We start from the raw sequence: 17,751 nt of genomic DNA, 5'->3' as shown, positions 1-17,751 counted from the left end.
CAACTCGTTTCTTACATGATATTTTACATGTTTCAATGTCATTCTCCCAAATCTTCCCACCCTCTCCCTCTCCCACAGAGTCCATAAGACTGTTCTACACATCAGTGTCTCTTTTGCTGTCTCGTACACCGGGTTATTGTTACCATCTTTCTAAATTCCATATATATGCGTTAGTAGTATTTTTTTAAAGCTCCTTTGGAGACTCATCACTTCTAAGGTAATTGAACTTGAATAGTCCACATCTTCTCCTCTCACTCTACTCTCTTCCTAGGAAATGACATCTTCTCCCAAGTCTTCTGTAGATATTTCTCCCTCTGAACTAGAGTTCTTCTCTGAACTCTATACACTTATATTTAACTGCCTATTTGAAAGTACCTCTAGAACATCTCATCATGTCTAAAATTAAAATCACGCTGTTAAACCTGTACCTGAGTCTCTGGTATTTCCTATTTACGTGGAAGGCAGCACCAACCAACAAACGTCGTAGACCTGGGACAAAAACTTTGATATTTCCTCTCCTTCAGGTACTATATCCCAATGTCACCAAATTTTCAGTCTGACCTCCCAAATCTGAACTTCTCCCTTTCTCTTCGTCTCTACTGCAGCCAGCCACGGCCTTAGCTGCATAATCTCTTACTTGTACTTCCCAGTAGCCTTTGCTAGTCTGCCTTTCCCTCCACTCTCGTCCTATCCGGTTTCTCTCTCCATACTATAGTCAGAAAGATCTGTTCAAATCTAACTGTGACAACCTTTTCTTCCTACCCATATGCCAGATTTTTCACTGGCTTCCTGTCACTCGTAAACTGATGATAGGAGTGTTATTTAGAAGTTCTATATGGACTGCATGCGTACTAAGTCGCTTCAGTCATGTCCAACTCTTTGTGACCCTAAGGACTGTAGCCCTCCAGGCTCCTCTGTCTATGGGATTCTCCAGGCAAGAATATTGGAGTGGGTTTCCATGCCCTCCTCCAGGGGATCTTCCCAACCCAGGGATCGAACCCGTGTCTCTTGCAGCTCCTGCATTGCAGGCGGATTCTCTACCACTGAGCATCAGGGAAGCCCCCTGTATGGCCTAGTCCCAGCCTGTTTCTTCAGCCTTGCTCAAAGGGTCCTTCTGGTCTCCTTCTGGTCTTCTGGTCTCTGGAGACCTTTTACCTAGTTGGCTCTCACTCATCCCTCAGATGTTCACGCCAGGCCATTTCCCCAGTCACCTTCTCTGACCTCCCTAAATGGGAGCCTCTACCTCTTCTTAATGCTGCTTCTGACAGTGATGATATTTTTTTTAATGTGTTGATTTTATTTAATGACTTTCTCTTTACTAGACTTTACATTCCATGAAAGAAGGAATTATGCCTGTTTTTCCCTCCCATTGTATCCCTACAGCTTGACATAGTGTATGGCACATAAAAGACACTCAACAAATGTTTGCTAAATGAGCGATATGACAGAATCCAAGACTAGAATTTAATTTGTTTGTGTGTATATAAATTATAGCAGTTCTTTTCTCCCTTTATTTAAAAATGTTTTAATGGAGACTTGAAAAATAATCATACTGTTCTAAGAAAGTTTGAACTTGTTAATTACAAGTATACCTTGTTTTATTTCACTTCACTTTGTTGTGCTTTGTAGATGTTGCATTTTTTACAACTTGAAGATTTGTGGCAACCTTACCTTGTCAGATGATGGTTAGTGTTTTTTAGCAATAAAGTATTTTAATTAAGGTACTGTAGTCTTGTTACGTGTGCAATAGCATTATAGTAAAAAAAAAAAAAAATAGCCAATGTAGTGTAAACATAATCTTTACATGTACTGGGAGACAAAAAAATTTGTGTGACTTGATTTGTTATACTGTTTGTTTTATTTCAGTGGTCTGGAACAAAACTTGCGGTAAGTCCAAGGTATGCCTGTGGTGACCTATCAAAAACCTCAGGTCCATTTAGCAACATTTCCCAGAATACACTCGTATGCAGAGCTTTTCAGTTGCTGGATTTTTCTTCTTTGTAATCTGACTCCTATTTCCAATCTTATCTTCCATCTCCCCAAACCAAAGGATCAGATCAGATCAGATCAGATCATTCGCTCAGTCGTGTCCGACTCTTTGCGACCCCATGGATCGCAGCACGCCAGGCCTCCCTGTCCATCACCAACTCCCAGAGTTCACCCAGACTCACGTCCATCGAGTCGGTGCTGGCATCCAGCCATCTCATCATCCTCTGTCGTCCCCTTCTCCTCTTGCCCCCACTCCCTCCCAGCATCAGAGTCTTTTCCAGTGAGTCAACTCTAACTTTACAGAGCTATTCACATCTCTCCATTGTACTCCTGTGCCTTTGCACCTGTGGAAACACACTCTGTCTTCATTGCATACCTGAATCCTAATTATCCTGTTAAACCGCCAAATATATTGACTTAATATGGTTGAAAAAAGTCTTCCATATAGAGTTTCCACAGATATTTGTATTTGGTTTGTAAAATGATATAGAATGGGCCTATGGTAAATAATTGACTCTGTGTTACTTCTGACCTGTGCTTCATTGGGCTGCACTGGAAAGAACACAGACTTTGGATTCACAGAAATTTGTTTCATATACCTCATATCTTTTTGAGCCTGGCCAAGTCACATAATTTCCCCAAGTCTTGGTTTCCTCACCTCAATAGTGATTGGAAAGTTTGCTGGGAGGAATGGGTGAAATAATATGTGTTAAACACCTAGCAAAATCTTTGGATATATCAGTTTATTGTTTTTAAAGGTTTAGGTTTTTGTGAGTCTGTATAATAACATAGGTGACTTGGCTGTTTTTAAAGTATTCATAGTAGAAAGATAACCTTTTTTAGTTAAGCCAGATTCAGGCTCACTTAATATGTAATTTACATCAAATTCCCTAAAACTTTATAATCATAATCCCTTAAGAAGTTCTTTCTGCTTTCAAGATGTTTATCAAATGAATTTGTAGGAGTTGTTGGCATTTTGACATGTTTATTATGAACTATGTAAAATTTTACAACTTGACAGCACTAAGGCCAATTGTGAGGTTATATGTTATTCTTGAAGGAATAAAATGGCTTAATCAAACCTTTACCAATAAAATTTAGTAAATTCCAATGATATGTGAGCCACCACTTTTGATTATGAGTAGAAATGCCTGAAATTTTTGGCCATCTTGTTAAATATTGACATGGTGCTAAGCCATGGTAAATTATAAAAGTTTCAATTCTGTTTAAAAATATGAATGGATATAACATACCTAAGTATGTCATTTGTAATTACAACATTGCTAACAAATAACTTTTCTTCCTAGAGGACCTATAGCCGTGTAATTTAGTCTCTCTTTTGTTATTATGAAGCTCTTAAAACAGCACCATGTTTTCTCTGTTATTTGAGAGATATCCATTCCGTTTGTCTTAAAGACTGGGACAGGGAGAAATTACTTGAAGCTTGGATGTCCAACCCAGAGAACTGCTGCCAGCGATCAGGTGTTCAGATGCCAACACCACCGCCAAGCGGATATAACGCCTGGGACACACTCCCTTCTCCAAGAACGCCAAGGACGACCCGCTCTTCCGTCACCTCTCCAGATGAATTAAGTTTATCGCCGGGGGATTTGGATACCAGTTTGGTATGGTTTAGTACTCAGTGTACTTCTCATAGTTTTAATTTTAACGTTGTTTCATGGAGCCTCTAGTTGTATTCTTCTTGTAATTGAATCCTGTACCCTGCTTAAAGGGCTTGATTATTTCATGCTTTGGTTAAATATTTATTATCAGAGACTATTTTTGTGATCTCTGAGTTATAGATTGAAAAACAAGTGGGCTTTCTTTTCTCTTTTAAAACAGGAAACATTAAAGGTTTTGGCAAAACTGTTTATGATATTTTCACTGAAAAGCTCCAGTTACTTACAGTTTCGAATAAGCCATATTGAAATATTAAAAATTGAGTTTGTGTTAAGCACCTAAAACCAAAAATATGAGACCCTTTTTATATTTTTCAGAATACATTTATAATATGTTGATAACTCTGTTTCAGTGAAGCTTCTGGAGTTATTTATCCAGATACATTTCCATACTAAATATTTGCTTTTTATTGAGACACAGTACTGCCGTTGTGTGTATTTTTGTCAAACCATTGATGCACTCATATAGGCAGTTTTTATGTTTCTTGAATAATTCAGCTGCTCAAAATACATGATAAATATACTCCATTTATCATGGAGTACGTGATGAATGTACTCCAGATTTTATCTGGACCTTCTTGGAAAATAGCATCCTACTTCTGTAGTTCACATCTGTAACATTTTAAAGTTTGATTCTCCTAGTTATGTGTAGAAGATACAAAGCTTTGTAGCATGGTTCCCTGGGTAGAAATCCTTAAATTGCTACTCTGAATATGTTGAGTTACTGTATTGAAAAAATAAAGTTACTTTTTATTTTTGTAGATTTTCTGGGCTGAGTATAGGGTGAAGGACACCATATTGAAGTGGTTATTTCACAAGGAGCAATTTGATCTTGACCTGAATAGATTGTAATGATTTGTTTCTTATGTTCCCTTTCAGAACAAATAGTTGCTGAGTAATTTCGCACATAAGTTTAGAGTTTACGAATTTAACTTTTGCATTAAAACGTTTCAGTCCCACAGTAATTTATAATGAGGTAAGCGTGATATTTGTTATTTAGTCAAAGATAGGCACGGTAATTTTAACTTCCCTTATAATTTTGAAACACTTTATATAATTACCGGCATTTTTTGCCATGAACTAATGAACAAAGGAATGTTCTCCATCAAGAGTATGACTTTGTTGAAATCATTTTTCTTCTTCTTTTTCAGTGTGATATTTGTATGTGCAGTATTTCAGTATTTGAAGACCCAGTGGACATGCCCTGTGGACATGACTTCTGTAGAGGATGCTGGGAGTCGTGAGTATATGTGCAACTTCATATTTCTTACTGCAGGATAGCACTCTGATTTGGCAGTAAAACTGCTTGCTTTCAATATTTAATGATATGGATTATTTATATTGGTTTCAGAATTACACTGAAATGTTTTATATTTTGCTGCTAAAGAAGAATTTTGTTTTTATTTTGCTATCTTCCCATCTGTTTTATAAAATTGTTTAATTTAGTAATTAAGGTTATTTAGCTTAATGTGAGGTACTGTGGGGAAGAAAGCAGATATAACAATACAGATATTTAAAATTCCTTTCTAATCAATTCAAAGTTCTATGTCTCTTCTAGGTATGATTGGTCTATATTACAAATTGAAATTTTATTTTCCTTCTCATGTTTGTCTCTGTCCTCCTTCCCAGTACCTTACCAATTTATGTTTTCTCACCATCCACTAATTTACTCTAATGTACTTTTCAAGAGAGGTTTATAAACAGAATGAAGATCAGTGTGATGAGCAATATGATATCAGGTTATCCCCGGAGACACATAATCTATTGATTGATGACCTAAGCAAGGCATGTCATTAGTATTTAAGACAAAAGTTTTAAAACTATTCTTTCAAACTATATAGAAGTTTTTAAAACTGGGTACCAAGTGTAGGGAGTTGGGAAGCACCATGTGAGGTGAGACAAGGACCTGAAGACGTTTCCTGGTTTTCTTTTATTAGTAACTGTGTTGTAGTATAATTAACATACAGTAAGCCACATATTCAAATTAAATAATTCAAAAAGCTCTGACTCCATATACCATACAATGTCATGAAACAATCAAGTTAATGAATATACTCATTACCCCCCAGTGTTTCCTCATTTCCCCTGAAATCCGTCCCACCCGTCTCTTCCTACCTCCATCTTACACTTGCACCACCACCACCCTGCTCCACTTCCCGTCTGTGGGCAAACACTGATCTTCTTTCTGTCTTTCTGGGAGAAGGAAACGGCAGCCCACTCCAGCATTCTTGCCTGGAGAATCTCATGGTCTGTGGTCCCTGGGATCGCAAAAGTCGGACACGACTGAGCGCACAGCACAGCACCTTTTCTCTTATCTGTTTTCCAAATTGGGATATAAGGCAAGATTTTATTTGGAGGGGGGAATAAAAGAACCTTTTAAAAAGGGTTTTAAAAAATCAGAATAAATAAAATTATCTGATTCTTTTTAAAACATAGATTCTACTCTGAGTCTAATTAGATAGGATCAGATGGGTGCAGTTGATACAGATGAATTAATTGGCAAGGGTCAGAGCTCATAACACAAAGCAAACTTTGACCTAGTTCTGAGCACAGAAAATCCTCCATAGGTTTAGTACTTTATTTAGCTTAAAATTGTCAACTGAATTGCATTAGGAAGTATTATTTGGGTTCTACCAAGTTTGATATTGTTGACCTTCATTTCTATATAAAATTGAGTCCCCCTAAGAGATTTACTTGAGTTTTTTTAAAAATTTTTTTTACCTTCCTCACCACACTCCTATCACAGGAACCATCTCCCATACTCATGACAGACTAGCCATGAGGAATTAGTGATAAGATTTAAATTTGAAAGACTGATTGTTGTTTTCCATGGTCCCGTATCAGCCCACCTAGTGTTCTCCTCACTCCTACCAGATGTTCTTGTCCAGTCAGGTATCTGCAGTATCAGTAAAACACATTCCAGATTGAGTGATTCATCTGTGAATGAAACAGATTTTAGATTTTAAATTAATTGCAATCCTTTCATCGGCACATAGAAAAGAAACTCCCCAGTCTAAGAAGCAAGGAAGAATGTTTAAAGGCCCTTAGATAGTCTTGTGTGTGTTACTTGGGAAAGTTTCCTGGAAGAGATCATAGAACCAGGTCTTGAAGTGTGAGTTAAAATTAGCTAGAGGCAAAGAAGTAGGACAGACAACCTCTGTGCTAAAGAATCAGCATTCTCAAAGACATGAAACAGTGTGATGTGTTTTGGAAGCCTTACGTAGTTTAGTTTTAAGTGGATATCCAAGTGACCCCATAGGGTGGGGGTAAAGGTGAAGCACCTGGCCGATAGGAAGTTTTCCTCAATAAATGCTAATTTCCTCCCCCCATTAATGGTGGAATTTCCAAGAATAAGGAGACGAGGGAGAGGTTAAGAGTGGATTGGGTGGTGGGTGGAATGGCGGTACTCCAACTAAGACCAAGCTTAGAGAACTGTGGGATGCTTAGGAGGAAGAGTGTTGGCCAAGGCATATGACGATTATAGTGTGGGTTGTGCGCTGGCATGCTTAGCTGGAAATAGGGTTTAGATGTATAGGCTTCAGTCAAGAGTCAGAGATGTCATAGAGATTGCTGTTCATCATAGAAGTGGATCTTACTGAGCTTTTCCTGCTTAGAGTTTTTTGAGCATTTTGGATACATAGATGAATGTTTTTCATCATATTTGGGAAGTTTTCAGTCATTATAGCTTCAAATACTCTTTCTCACGCCTTCTTCTCCTTCTGCGTCTCCATTATGCATATGTTAGTACGTTTGGTATTGCTGCCCAGATCTTTGATGATTTATTCTCTTTATTTATCTAAACTGTTGCATCAGGTCATGGTTGCATCACGCGGGCTTTCTCCCTGTGGCACGCAGGCTCTCCAGTTGCGTCTCACAGACTCCAGGGTGCACGGGCATGGTTGCCTCACAGCATGTGGGATCTCAGTTTCCCTGACCAGGGGCTGAACCCGTGTCCCCTCCATCGCAAGGTGGATTCTTAACTGCTGGACCACCAGGGAAGTCCCTGTTCTTTTTTTTAAAAATTCTTTTTTTCCCTCAAACTGGGTAATTTCAGTTGAACTTTTTTGAAATTTGCTGATTCTTCTTCCTCCTCAGATCTGCTGTTAAACCCCTGTAGTGAATTTTACATTTCAGTTATTTTACTTTTAACTTCAGAATTTGTTTGTTTTTATATATGTTCTTTTTTCTTTAATATTCCCTATTTAGTGAGGCATTGTTCTTATAATTTTCTTTAGTTTTATAGGTATTGTTTCCTCCATTTATGTGACTTTTTAAGAAATATGTAACTTAAAATCTTTGTCTGATAAGTGCAGTATCTATGTTTCCTTAGGAACAGTTTCTACAAACTACTGTTTTTCTTGTGTATGGGACATATTTTCCTTTTTCTGTAGAATTTTTTGTTGAAGCCTGGATCTTTTATGTAATAAAATATGACAACTGTGGTGCTTGATATGATTTGAAGAATATTTTCATTTTCTGCTGGACAAATCAATACTTGGGCCCTTCACTGGAATTTTAGCATTTCAAGTACGGAGTGTCTTGCTCACCATTGTATCCTCAGTAGCACAGTTTAGTACACAATATGTGGCTCAGATGGTAAAGCATCTTCCTGCAATGCAGGAGACCCGGGTTCAATCCCCGGGTTAGGGAAATCCCCTGGAGAAGGAAATGGCAACCCACTCCAGTACTCTTGCCTGGAAAATCCCATGGTTGGAGGAGCCTGATAGGTAACAGTCCATGGGGTTGCAAAGAGTCGGACACGACTGAGCAACTTCACTTTCACTTTCACTTTAGATAGTTTGAAAACGTCTTATCTTATTCTTCTCTACCCCCTATCTCATCAGTCCATACATATGCTTTGAAGCATCTATGCCAAGGGCTTCAATGAAAGAAAAATTAGTATTTTTCTGTCCAACCTAGAATATCCTTCCTGCTATTTATTAGTTGTTGATTTAAGTAAGCAGTAACCTCCCTTTGCTTCAATTTCCTAATCTATAAAATGGTAACTGTCATATTACTTTATAGGACTGTTTCCAGTTAATTGTTAAATGGCTAAGTACATGTAAAATGCTTAGAACAGTGCCTGACACATAGTAACCACTCGGTAATGTTAGTTATTAGAATCTTACTAAGCTCAGTAATGAACAGTGGAGTGGGAGCTTAGGATATAATGTATGAAGCTGACCTACAAGATAAAAATATAAGTCAAGTTTGATCCAGATTTTCCTCTTTTACTAACATTTAACAACACTGTGTTATACTTCTAAATTTAGTGAGAAATTGTATGTTGCTGAAAATTGATAGCCTGGCTCACAGAGAAATTATCTTTTCTTCAGTAAGGTCTTCTGGGTTCTGTCATTTAATTCTCCAGAAATAGTTAAACCTGCTCTGATGTATTTCAGTTCAGTTCAGTTCAGTTGCTCAGTCATGTCCGACTCTTTGTGATACCATGGACTGAGGCATGCCAGGCCTCCCTGTCATCACCAACTCCCGGAGTTTACTCGGAATCATGTTCATTGAGTTGGTGATGCCATCCAGCCATCTCATCCTCTGTCATCCCCTACTCCTCCTACCTCAAATCTTTCCCAGAATCAGGATCTTTTCAAATGAGTCAACTCTTTGCATGAGGTGGCCAAAGTATTGGAGTTTCAGCTTTAGCATCATTCCTTCCAAAGAACACCCAGGACTGATCTCCCTTAGAATGCACTGGTTGGATCTCCTTGTAGTCCATGAGACTCTCAAGAGTCTTCTCCAACACCACAGTTCAAAAGCATCAATTATTTTGTGCTCAGCTTTCTTTATAGTCCAACTTTCACATCCATACATGACCACTGGAAAAACCATAGCCTTGACTAGACGGACCTTTGTTGGCAAAGTAATGTCTCTGCTTTTTAATATGCTATCTAGGTTGATCATAACTTTCCTTCTAAAGAGTAAGTGTCTTTTAATTTCATGGTTGCAGTCACCATCTGCAGTGATTTTGGAGCCCAAGAAAATAAAGTCGGCCACTGTTTCCACTATTTCCCCATCTATTTGCCATGAAGTGATGGGACCAGATACCATGATCTTCATTTTCTGAATATTGAGCTTTCAGCCAACTTTTTTACTTTCCTCTTTCCCTTTCATCAAGAGGCTCTTTAGTTCTTCTTTACCTTCTGCAATAAGGGTGGTGTCATCTGCGTATCTGAGGTTACTGATATTTCTCTAGGCAATCTTGATTCCAGCTTGTGCTTCCTCCAGCCCAGTTTCTCATGATGTGCTCTGCAGATAAGTTAAATAAGCAGGGTGACAATATACAGCCTTGACGGACTCCTTTCCCAATTTAGAGCCAGTCTTTTGTTCCATGTCCAGTTCTAACTGTTGCTTCCTGACCTGCATACAGATTCATCAAGAGACAGGTCAGATGGAATGGTATTCCCAACTCTTGAAGAATTTTCCACAGTTTATTGTGATCCACACAGTCAAAGGCTTTGGCATAGTCAATAAAGCAGAAATAGATGTTTTTCTGGAACTCTCTTGCTTTTTCCATGATCCAGCGGATGTTGGCAATTTGATCTCTGGTTCCTCTGCCTTTTCTAAAACCAGCTTGAACATCTGGAAGTTCACGGTTCACGTATTGCTGAAGCCTGGCTGGAGAATTTTGAGTGTTACTTTACTAGCGTGTGAGATGAGTGCAATTGTGCGGTAGTTTGAGCATTCTTTGACATTGCCTTTCTTTGGGATTGGAACGAAAGGTGACCTTTTCCAGTCCTGTGGCCACTGCTGAGTTTTCCAAATTTGCTGGCATATTGAGTGCAATATTTTCACAGCATCATCTTTCAGGATTTGAAATAGCTCAACTGGAATTCCATCACCTCCACTAGCTTTGTTCGTTGTGTTACTTCCTAAGGCCCACTTGACTTCACATTCCAGGATTTCTGGCTCTAGGTGAGTGATCACACCATCGTGATTATCTGGGTCATGAAGATATTTTTTGTGCAGTTCTCCTGTGTATTCTTGCCACCTCTTCTTAATATCTTCTGCTTCTGTTGGGTCCATACCATTTCTGTCCTTTATTGAGCCCATCTTTGCATGAAATGTTCCCTTGGTATCTCTGATTTTCTTGAAAAGATCTCTAGTCTTTCCCATTCTGTTGTTTTCCTCTATGTCTTTGCACTGATCGCTGAAGAAGGCTTTCTTATCTCTTCTTGCTATTCTTTGGAACTCTGCATTCAGATGTTTATATCTTTCCTTTTCTCCTTTGCTTTTCACTTCTCTTCTTTTCACAGCCATTTATAAAGCCTCCTCAGACAGCCATTTTGCTTTTTGGCATTTCTTTTCCATGGGGATGGGTTTTGATCCCTGTCTCCTGTACAATTGCATGAACCTCCGTCCATAGTTCATCAGGCCCTCTGTCTATCAGATCTAGTCCCTTAAATATATTTCTCACTTCCACTGTATAATCGTAAGGGATTTGATTTAGGTCATACCTGAATGGTCTAGTGGTTTTCCCTACTTTCTTCATTTAAGTCTGAATTTGGCAATAAGGAGTTCATGATCTGAGCCATAGTCAGCAACCGGTCTTGTTTTTGCTGACTATATAGAGCTTCTCCATCTTTGGCTCCAAAGAATCTGATTTCGGTGTTGGCCATCTGGTGATGTCCATGTGTAGAGTCTTCTTTTGTGTTATTGGAAGAGGGTGTTTGCTATGACCAGTGCGTTCTCTTGGCAGAACTCTATTAGCCTTTGCCCTGCTTCATTCTGTATACTCCAAGGCCAAATTTGCGTGTTACTCCAGGTGTTTCTTGACTTCTTACTTTTGCATTCCAGTCCCCTATAATGAAAAGGACTTCTTTTTTGGGTGTGAGTTCTAGAAGGTCTTATAGGTCTTCATAGAACTGTTCAATTTTAGCTTCTCAGTGTTACTGGTCGGGGCATAGACTTGGATTACAGTGATATTGAATGGTTTGCCTTGGAAACGAACAGAGATCATTCTGTCGTTTTTGAGATTGCATCCAAGTACTGCATTTTGGACTCTTTTGTTGACTATGATGGCTACTCCATTTCTTCTAAGGGATTCCTGCCCACAGTAGTGAATATAATGGTCATCTGAGTTAAATTCACCCATTCCAATCCATCTTATTTCACTGATTCCTAGAATGTCGACATTCGCTCTTGCCATCTCCTGTTTGACCACTTCCAATTTTCCTTGATTCATGGACCTAACATTCCAGGTTCCTGTGCAATATTGCTCTTTATAGCATCGGACCTTGCTTCTATCACTAGTCACATCCACAACTGGGTGTTGTTTTTGCTTTAGCTTCATCCCTTCATCTTTCTGGAGTTGTTTCTCCACTGATCTCCAGTAGCATATTGGGCACCTACCGACCTGGGGAGTTCATCTTTCAGCGTCCTGTCTTTTTACCTTTTCATACTGTTCATGGGGTTCTAAAGGCAAGAATACTGCAGTGGTTTGCCATTCCCTTCTCCAGTGGACCACATTCTGTCAGACCCTCCACCATGACCCGCCCGTCTTGGATGGCCCCACAGGCATGGCTTAGTTTCATTAAGTTAGACAAGGCTGTGGTCTGTGTGATCAGATTGGGTAGTTGTCTGTGATTGTGGTTTCAGTCTGTCTGCCCCCTGATCCCCTCTCTCAGCACCTACCATCTTACTTGGGTTTCTCTTACCTTGGACTTGGGGTATCTCTTCACGGCTGCTCCAGCAAAGCACAGGCCGCTGCTCCTTACCTTGGACGTGGGGTATCTCCTCACGGCCGCTGCTACTGACCTTGGCTCTGGGGTAGCTCCTCTCAGCCGTTCACCACTCCAGCGCCGCACTGGTGTATTTAGAATACATAAAATTTTAAAACATCATCATATATTAACTATATCTATGTGCATTGTGCAATGTGACAGGGGACTATTAAGATAAATTATATCTGATGTCACAGGGAACCTGTTCAGAGCTAAAAGGAAGTGATTCCTGCTTTGTTGAAAAAGCAAGTTTGTAGTTAGCAGTTCTCAAATTTTTAGTCTCAGCATGCCTTACACTATTAAAAATTGTTGAGGACATTTTTCACATAACTGAAACAAATGATTCGAAAAATTGTATGGAAATACAAAAGACCCTTAACAGCCAAAGCAATCTTGAGAAAGAAGAATGAGATTAAATTTGTCACACTCCCTGATTTTAAACGTTACTACAAAGATCTGTATAGTCAAAGGTATGGTTTTTCCAGCAGTCATTTATGGATGTGAGAGTTGGACCATAAAGAAAGCTGAGCACCGAAGAATTGATGCCTTTGAACTGTGGTGTTGGAGAAAACTCTTGACAGTCCCTTGGACTACAAGGAGATCAAACCAGTCAATCCTAAAGAAAATGAACCCTGAATATTCATTGAAAAGACTGATGCTGAAGCTGAAGCTCCAGTAATTTGGCCACCTCATGCGTAGAGCTGACTCATTGGAAAAGACCGTGATACTGGGAAATATAGTTTGCAAGATGAGAGGGGGCGACCGAGGATGAGATGGTTTGATGGCATCACCGACTCGATGGACACGCGTTTGAGCAAGCTCCAGGAGATGGGGAAGGACTGGGAAACCTAGCGTGCAGCAGTCCTTGGGTCGCAGAGAGTCAGGCACCACCGAGCAACTGAAGAACAGCAACAGAGCTGCAGTTACCTAAACAGTATGGTCCTGGCACAAAAATACATAGCTATATGGAACAGAATAAAAGAGCCCTGAAATGAGCTCACACTTACATGGGCAATTAATCTACAACAAATGAGGAAAGAATATATGATGGAGAAGAGACAATATTAATATTTTCAGTAAATGGTGCTGGGCACACTAGATAGTCACGTATGAAAAAATCAAACTGGACTGCTTTCATATACCATGCATAAAAATATATTCAGAATGGATTAAAGGACTGAAATGTAAGACCTGAAACCACAAACTTCTAGAACAAAACATAGACTGTAAGGTCTTTGACATCAGTCTTAGTCATTTTTTTCTTTTTTAATATATATCTCCTCAGGAAAGGGAAATTCACAGTTCAAAAGTTTGTTTCTTCTTTTTCCATGGGAAATATTCTTAATAATCAAACCATCAGTAAAATTTTTTAATTCTTTATTCTGTGCCCGGCACCATGTAGATATTTCACATACATTATATCATATAATCTGAAAACAACTCTGGGAAGTGCATGTTGTTATCTCCACTTTATAGATAGTAAAATTGAGGCACAGTACACTTACATGATAATTGCTTAAGATCATACAACTTGTTAGTGGCAGGGCTGGGATTCTCTAATTCCAAATCTTGCTCTTGACCACTTAATTGACCTTGGGTTAGATTCCTGTCACTTTCTACGATGCCTTTTCCCTACTACCTCAACCAGTGTGCCTAGAGTAGGACATGAAACACATTTTAATGTTTATCTAAATAAAATATAAATAGAAAACCTTTTCTTCTAAAAGTTACACTATATTCCAGTGCCGTCTCAAAAATCTCTTTGAGTTTTGTGTGGCTTAAACCTATACCATTGCTGTCTTTTTTTTAAGGCATAGAATATTGACAATCGAATATGACCTTTCTAAGTCACTTATTTCTAAATTTTTACTCTTAAATATATTGTTTCAAGTTTTTAAAGAGGACAAAGCAAACAAATGTAAAAAAATGTATAAAACATAGACGTGCATAAATAGTCATATAGTGAATGGCTGGGCAGATAATAAATGCTCAGTGTTTGTGAATTATTTGAGCTAATATATTACAGTTGATATTGCACACTTTGTTTATTGATGTGTTTTAATTATACTCTAACAGAAAATTCAGCATCAGGAAGCATTCTTAGAATGTGCAAATAAATTATATCCTTGCCTTTCTTTCTATCAATTGACAATTGTATTAGGTTTTTGAATCTGAAAATTCAAGAAGGTGAAGCTCACAACATTTTCTGCCCTGCATATGATTGCTTCCAACTTGTGCCTGTGGATATAATAGAAAGTGTAGTTTCTAAGGAGATGGACAAACGATACCTACAGTTTGATATTAAGGTATGTTGCCAGTTATCTGTGTAATCTCCACAATTTAAATTTTATTAAACCTATATTAAAATTTTTAATTTTTGTTCTATTTTTGAACGCAAAGTAATGGACTCTGGCTTTTGTCTCTCAGAGTAAAGGAGTAGTGGCCTAAATTAAAGTTTTCAGCTAAAGTGTTGTTTTATAATCATGACAGAAGTAAAAGGGAAAAGTGGCAATAGTAGTTTACCGGAAAAGAAAGCTTTTGTGCAGGACTGTTTGTTGGTTTGGGTGTTGAACTTTTGTAACTAATTGGTCAAAAAAACACTCATACTAAATAGTAGCTATTTTAAATTTTCTAAATGATGTATTTTTACTCCTCAGTATAAATATTTAGAAATAAAGATTATCAACCTGGAAATTTATGGATTTTTTTATATTTCAAGTAATCATTTCATATAATAAAGTATAATGTTTATTTCATCTTGTTTTTCCCTTCTTTATTTTCACTCAGGAGTTACTCATTACTATATGCAAATCTTTTTTGTGGGATTTAACAGGCATGTTCAGATTTTTTTATAGTCTGAACCTTAATATGCTGCTGCTAAGTTGCTTCAGTCGTGTCCGATTCTGTGCGACCCCATAGACGGCAGCCCACCAGGCTCCTCCGTCCATGGGATTTTCCAGGCAAGAGTGCTGGAGTGGGGTGCCGTTGCATTCTCCGAACCCTAATATATTGACTTTTAAAAAAGAAGTCCTGCTGTTTCTTTAACATAGAAAGTGTCATAAAATTGTTGGTTTTTTTACATTTTTCATTATTGTGATAAAATACACATAAACTTTACCAGTTTAAACAGATTTAAGTGACTAATTTGTTGTTATTAAGTACTTTTACATTATTGTGCAACCATCATTCCCCTTCACGGTTAGAATTTTTTTCGTCATCCCAAACATTGTGTGTCCATGAACACAAATGCCCCATTTCCCCTTCCCATAGCCACCAGAAAGCACTGTTCTATTTTCTGTCTCTGTGTTTCTAGGCATCTTATATAAGTGGTGGCAGTGGTGGTTTAGTCTCTAAGTCATGTCTGACTCTTGCAACCCCATGGACTGGAGCCTGCCAGGCTCCACTGTCCATGGGATTTCTCAGGCAAGCATACTGGAATGTGTTGCCATTTCCTGCTCCAGGGGATCTTCCTGACCCAAGGAAACCTGGTGGAATCATATAAGTAGAATCATACAGCATTTGTCCTTATAAACCATATTATATCCATATAATATTATATTATTTCATGTAAGTGGAATCATACAGTATTTATCCTTATGTGCCTGGTTTATTACACTTAGCTTAATGTCTTCAAGGTTCATTCACATTGTAGCATGTATCAGAATTTCTTTTTAAGGTTGAGTAATATTCCAGTAATGTAGTAGCACATTTTGTTTATCCACACTTTCATCCATGGACATTTGAGTTGTTTGTGCCTTTTGATTAATGTTAGTAATGCTCCTCGGAGAAGGTAACTGCACCCCACTCCACAGAGAAGCCTGGAAGGCTGCAGTCCATGCGATCGCTAAGAGTTGGACACGACTGAGCGACTTCACTCTCACTTTTCACTTTCATGCATTGGAGAAGGAAATGGCAACCCACTCCAAAATCCCAGGGATGGGGGAGCCTGGTGGGCTGCCGTCTATGGGGTCACACAGAGTCGGACACGACTGAAGTGACTTAGCAGCAGCAGCAGCAGTAATGCTGCTATGCATAATGGGTGTACAAATATCTATTCCAGTCCCTGCTTTTAATTATTTGGGGTATATATGCAGAAGTGGAATTACTGGATCATATGATAACTCTGTGTTTGTAATATTGATTTTTATGTATTATTAAAGTACCATGTAGAAATTTATTATTCTAATACAGCTAATCCTCAAATAAAATTCTGTTTATTATAATTATTTTCCATCAGAAAAGTAGCATATTGTGAGAAAACATTTTTAAATTACACATTTTCAGTATGAATAGTTGCATTTTTACTCCGTCATCAATCTACTTGATTCTTAGATTATTCATTTTGATATTTGGCAAAACTAATACAATTATGTAAAGTTTAAAAATAAAAAAAAAGAATACATAAATTTTAAAAATTAATACTAAGGTAATTGCCACATTTTTTTCCTTCTTATTTAATACATTCCAGTACTGTTTTAAGTATTTCTTGAAACTGACTACTCTTTGTTTTTTCATTTCATTCTGTCTCATTTCATTCATTCTGAAGTAAATTGACATTTACACTCTGTTAGAATTGAGAGTTAAAATATTTTTTTATGTTTTGTTATTGCTGTTTAAACAGGCCTTTGTTGAAAATAATCCTGCCATTAAATGGTGTCCTACTCCAGGCTGTGAAAGAGCAGTCAGACTGACAAAACAAGGATCAGACACCTCTGGGTCTGATACGCTCAGCTTCCCCTTGCTCAGAGCTCCTGCTGTGGACTGTGGGAAAGGACACCTCTTCTGCTGGTCAGTACAGGACAAGTTGGAATAGCCTAGTCACCTTTCTGACAGTTTTTAAAGAGACTTTATACTCTGAGTCATGCCTTTAAGTAGTATTTTTGATACCGTTATTATTTATTTAAAAATGTGTACAGTGGTGATAGTTTACATTTACTGTGTGCTTGATGTGTGCCAACCACCTTGTCAGAATTTTCAGATATTCAATTCTCCCAGCAGTGCTGTGAATGGAATGCTGTTATTATACCCATTTTACAGATAAGGAAATTTAGATGCAGAGTGGTTGCCCTGGGTTATATAGCTAGGAACTGGCAGAAATGAGATTAGACTCCGTCTCTGTTTGATGCTAGAACCCATGAATTTGAACTTTAATACCAAATTATTGACCTTAGATTAGAAAATATTTAGAGTTTGATATCTTTTCTTAAATTAAAAGACGCTTACTCCTTGGAAGGAAAGTTATGACCAACCTAGATAGCATATTCAAAAGCAGAGACATTACTTTGCCAACAAAGGTCCATCTAGTCAAGGCTGTGGTTTTTCCTGTGGTCATGTATGGATGTGAGAGT

General features: G+C 38.1%; 1 protein-coding gene across 5 annotated transcripts in view; it reads left to right on the top strand.

Annotated features, from left to right (window-relative positions):
• ANKIB1 (ankyrin repeat and IBR domain containing 1) overlaps positions 1-17,751 on the top strand; it is a 159,738-nt gene that overhangs the window by 105,634 nt on the left and 36,353 nt on the right. For all 5 annotated transcript variants that reach the window (XM_010839797.1, XM_010839796.1, XM_010839795.1 and 2 more), the window contains exons 6-9: positions 3,406-3,614; positions 4,820-4,908; positions 14,565-14,709; positions 17,025-17,191. In XM_010839797.1, the coding sequence (XP_010838099.1) occupies positions 3,406-3,614; positions 4,820-4,908; positions 14,565-14,709; positions 17,025-17,191 (610 nt within the window). The remainder of the gene's footprint in view (positions 1-3,405; positions 3,615-4,819; positions 4,909-14,564; positions 14,710-17,024; positions 17,192-17,751) is intronic.

Source organism: Bison bison, unplaced genomic scaffold (assembly GCF_000754665.1).
Source record: "Bison bison bison isolate TAMUID 2011002044 unplaced genomic scaffold, Bison_UMD1.0 scf7180017864134, whole genome shotgun sequence".
Lineage (NCBI taxonomy): Eukaryota > Metazoa > Chordata > Mammalia > Artiodactyla > Bovidae > Bison > Bison bison.
Note: the sequence above shows the minus strand (reverse complement) of the source record. Positions and strands in the feature narration are given on the sequence as shown.